We start from the raw sequence: 6,000 nt of genomic DNA on the forward strand, positions 1-6,000 counted from the left end.
CACTGAAAGTACTAATCTAGTAAGCATCCTGCCTGTGCTGATTTCGACCAGTAGATGGTGTGCACACTTTTCTAGCTGTAATACCAATTTTACAACATTTGCAAAGAAATTTTATGGATTGATGTTTTTTTATTTTTTATTTTTTTTAAATAGGGCTACCAATGAAGAACTACTGAGTTAGAGAAGTATGGACCTTTCCCTTCCCCTAAAGCAGCAATAAATATCTGTTCTGAGTGTGAAAATTGGCAAGCATGTAAAATTAGGTTTCAAAATCGTGAAAAAAGGCACTTCCCGCTGCTCTGAGATGCTGTCCGCTGAAGACGCCGAAACCACGGCCAATCATTTTTAAACGTTTACATTAAAGTAAATAAATGCCATGCTTACATCTTCCTTTGCTGAACCCATACAGTAGCTGTCAACCCTCCTGTTTTCGGGATTCTTCTGTATTTGACCCTCCTTTCCTGCTGTCCTCCCGGTGATCTCCGCTCCACTGACTGATGCGCGATCCGCTGTGAGTCCCCACTCCCCGTTTCTCCAAAATAAACCAATAATGACGATTAAGCCTTATTGTAGATAAACTTATTGTAATCGAATGAAACTAAAAAAAAAAAACGCTGTACATAACGGATCGAGTTATGATGAGTCATGATTTAGCCCTGCCAAAAAAGTCCGGACCACAAAAATGGTGAGAAACAGTTTAAGGGTCTTACTCCATCGCTCAACTCTTCAATTGTTTTCAACAATTACTTTCGAACATGTATAATGTTAGAAATCACTGAATTCACTTTAAATGGCCTTTAAATCTCCTCCACTGCAGACAAGGTGAGCAGTGCCACAGTGCGTTTATTCAGCCTTGCTCTCTTCTTAATTGCCACTTTGTATGCACAGCAACAACCAACTGCAGGTTTGACTAAAAACATCACACACCAGCCTCCAAAAAAGCTACTGGAGACCATACACACATCATGGGACTATAGGGATGTTTCATCTCCGCTGAACTAAGTCCAGTAACTCGTACGGGTGCAGACACTGCATGTGAAATTGCATAATCTCGCCTGCTAATGTGGGACGCTTCTTTCACGCATGTCATTTCAAGTCAGTGTCTGGAGATGTTGTTCTCCTCTCAATGGAGGCGCTTCAGGAGACTGCGCGGCTCCTGGGATCCCTCCCCCCTGCTGGGCTCTGCAGGAGGCTGTCTGCAAAAAGCCACTGGACTTTTTGGGTGTGTAAATATTTTATGAAATGGAGTAAGACATATTAAAAAGGATTACTTGCCTAATCCCCTTACCAAATGGAAAAAAAAAAAAAGTTTTTAAATCAGTCAGATATTAAAGCAGATCCTAAATTTTACAATAATAATAACAATTATTATTATTATATTCCTGTCTCTCTCTCTCTCTCTCTCTCTCTCTCTCTCTCTCTCTCTCTCTCCCCTCTCACTCCCTCTCTCCTCTGTCGCTCCCTCCTCCCCTCACTCCCCCCTCTCTCTCTCTCTCTCTCTCCCTCCCCACCCCCCTCCCCCCTCTCTCTCTCTCTCTCTCCCTCCCCACCCCCCTCCCCCCTCTCTCTCTCTCTCTGCTGGGTTATCTGCGCATATGTCGTCCGCACCTCATCAGGATGATTATTACCTTTGCGGTTGCGTGCAGCCACAGCGCGACAGCACCAGTTCTTCCCGCAGAACAACAGTCAAATCTGCTGATCCCAGCGCCTCGGCGGGTTGAGGGAAGCACCGTCCGTTCCCGGTCGCCACCCCGCCCTCCTCCACCCCCTCCACCCCTCCTCTCCTCTCCTCTCCTCCCGTTTCCCGCGACACCCCGCCGAGAGGACACACCCGCACTCCGCGGCCGGTGCACCGGTGAGGATGCTGCAGACACCATGAAGTGGATCTGATCCCCTGTCCCGGGTCGGAAATTGTTTTTTTTTTTTTTGTTTTGTTTTGTTTGTTTGTTTGTTTGTTTGTTTGTTTGTTTTTTTTGTTTTGTTTTGTTTTGTTTTGTTTTGTTTTGTTTTGTTTTAATCGCGGAGTTAAGGGACAAAGCCGCACCGAATTTACCTCCCGGTCAGTGAGCCAGGGAGATGACCGAAATGCAAACATGAAGATATATGCAGGTATGTGCATTATCAACGGATCACATAGTCGTGTTGCCGAAATGCGTTTTTTTCACAAGAGCTTTATAATGTCGATGTGTTGATATCCAAAAAAACAACAATGTGATAACTGGAGCATCTTTTTTTTTTTTTTTGTTCTTTTTGGGGTGTTTTATTGATGCTCCGCCTTAATAAAACCGTTATATAGTGTAGAAGTGGCTAAGATGCAACCCCCCTACCCCCTCTCCCCATTGAAAGCTATTTCCCCATTATGGATAAATAATGTATGGGTGTTTTTGAATATTTCAGAGACAGGCACCATTTGAGACCGGGCAGATAAAAATGTTCCAGCAAAACTACTCTTTTATGAATACATGTTTGTTTTTTGGTGTGCACTGAAACATGTCTTCTGAAAATTTCTTATGCGTGTTTTTATTTATTGCTTATTATTGTAGTGTCTTATGATGATGCTATGATATTATAGACAGCCTGCAGTCTGTATGGAATCGGTGCCTGCTGCATTGCCATATTCACGCATGGCTTCACTGCAGAAGGTGGCCTGGTTCATTATCATGAATATTGTCCATTGCAGCAGATCAGTGGCAGCACATGTTTTAGCAAATTCATGACATTTTAACATTAGTATTTGTGAGTTTCCCGAAATAGGCACCGATGTGCAAAATTGACAAATGTCCATTTCCTATGTCCGTTTCAGTGGCATGGTGCAGCAGAAGAACCTCATTTGCAAAAACTTATTCTCTCAGGATTAAAATGTATCCCAGCAAGAACTATTCCACATAACTGAGGGTTGAGTGCATATTAATTTATTCCATTGCAATTACTTATTTTGTCTCTTATCCAAACTTAGGAGAACTCATGACTACCATGATTTAAACCTGAGCATTGGACTGCACTATTTGCAGTATATCTGATCCTGTTGTCTTTGTTTTTCTTCTGTCCCACACACAGACTGATCCTAGGTGACATCCTGTGGCCAACAGGTCTTTATAGTGTGGAGCCCCCTCCCTCCCCTTTCCCGCCCCCTCCCTGCAGTGTTTTCAGGCTGCAGGACCTGCAGGAGCCAGAACGGTGCAGGCTTCCCCCCCCTGTACAATGACCGTGGCCACGGGCGACCCTTCCGACGAGGCAGCCGCGCACCCGGGGCACCTGCAAGACTACGACCCCGAGGCTGACCATGAGTGTTGCGAGAGGGTGGTCATCAACATCTCAGGACTGCGCTTTGAGACGCAACTCAAAACCCTCTCCCAGTTCCCCGAGACCTTGCTGGGGGACCCCAAGAAGAGGATGCGCTACTTTGACCCGCTGAGGAACGAGTACTTCTTCGACAGGAACAGACCCAGCTTTGACGCCATTTTGTACTACTATCAGTCAGGGGGCCGGCTAAGGAGGCCCGTCAACGTCACCCTAGATATTTTCTCAGAGGAGATCCGCTTCTACGAGCTTGGGGATGAGGCCATTGAGATATTTAGAGAGGATGAGGGTTTTATAAAAGAGGAGGAAAGACCCCTCCCCGATAACGAGTTCCAGAGACAGGTGTGGCTGCTGTTCGAGTACCCAGAGAGCTCCGGCCCCGCTAGGATCATCGCCATTATCTCTGTCATGGTCATCCTCATATCCATAGTCAGCTTCTGCCTGGAGACCCTTCCCATTTTCCGCAATGATGAGGATGAAATGCACAAGTCTCATGCACAAGTCTTCTCACCTGAGACTAACACCACCATCATCAGCTATACATCCACCTACTTCACCGACCCCTTCTTTATCCTTGAGACGCTTTGCATTATATGGTTTTCATTTGAGTTTCTAGTGCGCTTCTTCGCCTGCCCCAGCAAAGCGGGTTTTTTTGGTAACATAATGAACATTATTGACGTTGTTGCCATCATCCCCTATTTCATCACTCTTGGCACGGAGCTAGCAGAAAAACCGGAGGATGGTCAAGCGGGTCAACAAGCCATGTCCTTAGCCATTCTCAGGGTTATCCGTTTAGTGAGAGTTTTTAGAATTTTTAAGCTGTCCCGCCACTCCAAAGGTCTGCAGATCCTGGGCCAGACCCTGAAGGCCAGTATGAGGGAGCTCGGCCTCCTTATTTTCTTCCTGTTCATTGGGGTCATCCTCTTCTCCAGTGCTGTCTACTTTGCCGAAGCAGATGAGCCCGTGTCACAGTTTGAAAGTATCCCGGACGCATTCTGGTGGGCTGTCGTATCCATGACAACAGTTGGCTATGGTGACATGGTACCGACCACCATTGGGGGCAAGATTGTTGGCTCCCTCTGTGCCATTGCAGGTGTACTGACCATTGCGCTGCCTGTGCCTGTCATTGTGTCCAACTTCAACTACTTCTACCACCGTGAGACGGAGGGGGAGGAGCAAGCCCAGTACCTGCAGGTCAACGTGCCCAAATCTGACTCATCCGAGGAGCTGAAGCGAAGCAGAAGCGGCTCTACCATCAGTAAATCGGACTATATGGAGATCCAGGAAGCTGTGAACAACAGCAACGAGGACTTTCAGGAGGAGAACCTTAAGACTGCCAACTGCACATTGGCCAACACAAACTATGTCAACATCACCAAAATGCTCACAGACGTGTAGTCTTCTATCCCCCCCTCTGTCACAGTTGGAAATGTAAATCTGAAGAATTGGATGGAAAAGGTGTTCAGCCTCCCTCCTCACCTGTGCTGGATTACAAAAGGCAATAGGACTCAGGACATTTCAGGCAATGAGAGACAGAAAACAAATATAACAAAGACTAATCCTCTCTTCACTTCTCAAACCTTTCCGTTCAAGCGCCTGACAACCCTAGTGTCAGTGGCTATTTCAAGGTGAATTGCATTTAGATTTTTGCATGAAGTTGGATTTTTGCGGCTATTTCAAAGTAATAAAATAATGGTAATAAGGTAGTAAAATTTCCCGCTCACAACAGTAGCCAACAGTTCACAAAAAGAAAAGAAAAAGGGAGAAACAGTAAAAAAAAAAAAAAAAATTAAGTTATCTTTAATCTTCTTCCAGGTAAAAAAACAAACAAAAAAAAAACAAAAAACACCAACCCAACTTTAGTCCCCAATTCCTTGCTCCCTTATTTCCCAAGGCACACTGCTGTACCATGCGCTTCTGAAGAGTCCTATTGCACTACATATCCTGCTTCTTAGAGCCGATAAAACAAATTTTACTCTATGGAAAATGACTTACAGATGAAAGGATGTGTGAGCGTGGAGAAAGCACACTCCACTGCTGTGGCCTGTGGGCCACTAGTGACCAGATTGGTGGTAAAGTGCTCCATGTTACTTGGAGGATGAATGACAGCCATCAGTGCTAAGCTTACGGTTAGATACGTTTTTTTACACAGTAGACAGACATCAGTATCTGATGGATGACTGAGAATGGCCTTGACTTTCATCGCTTTGGTCTTATATGTTTCATGTATTGCAATGCAAGCTTCCCCTCACCCATTCACCCTAACTGGTCTTACTGCAGAACTTTGGGGACACTTTGAATGTTTCTTCCTGTTCCTTTTTTTTTTTAATTTGGTTTCACACATACTCATAGTTAGGTAGGGTTTTGTGACTTAACTGATAATGTAGTTAGTAAGTACAATACTATTAGCAGTAAATGTAGTCAGTCGAATATTGCATGAAGTTCTTATCTGAATGAGGATTTACACTACTTTCACAACTGTGCTTCAACACAGCACTGTATATTGTCCGTACACTGCCCTATATACAATCTAGAGTCCATCACTCTCATAGAAGGATGCCTGCTGGTAGTTTCAAGAACATAGAACTTATGTAAGAGGATTTTTAAGGGATCATTATATAGCCCAATCCCACACCTAAAAGATTCAACATCCTCTGCTTAAATACCTTGTGTCAACACAACATCCTTTGTTTCATATAG

General features: G+C 44.7%; 1 protein-coding gene across 1 annotated transcript; it reads left to right on the forward strand.

Moving 5' to 3' along the window:
- Window positions 1–3,201: 3,201 nt before the first annotated feature.
- On the forward strand, window positions 3,202–4,698 carry LOC307229991 (potassium voltage-gated channel subfamily A member 2; the record flags this gene model as incomplete). The annotated part of the gene is made up of 1 exon (XM_080000143.1): window positions 3,202–4,698. The coding sequence occupies one exon, from the start codon at window positions 3,202–3,204 to the stop codon at window positions 4,696–4,698; it is 1,497 nt and encodes a 498-aa protein (XP_079856269.1).
- Window positions 4,699–6,000: the final 1,302 nt, after the last annotated feature.

Source organism: Zeus faber (assembly GCF_960531495.2).
Source record: "Zeus faber genome assembly, chromosome: 5".
NCBI lineage: Eukaryota > Metazoa > Chordata > Actinopteri > Zeiformes > Zeidae > Zeus > Zeus faber.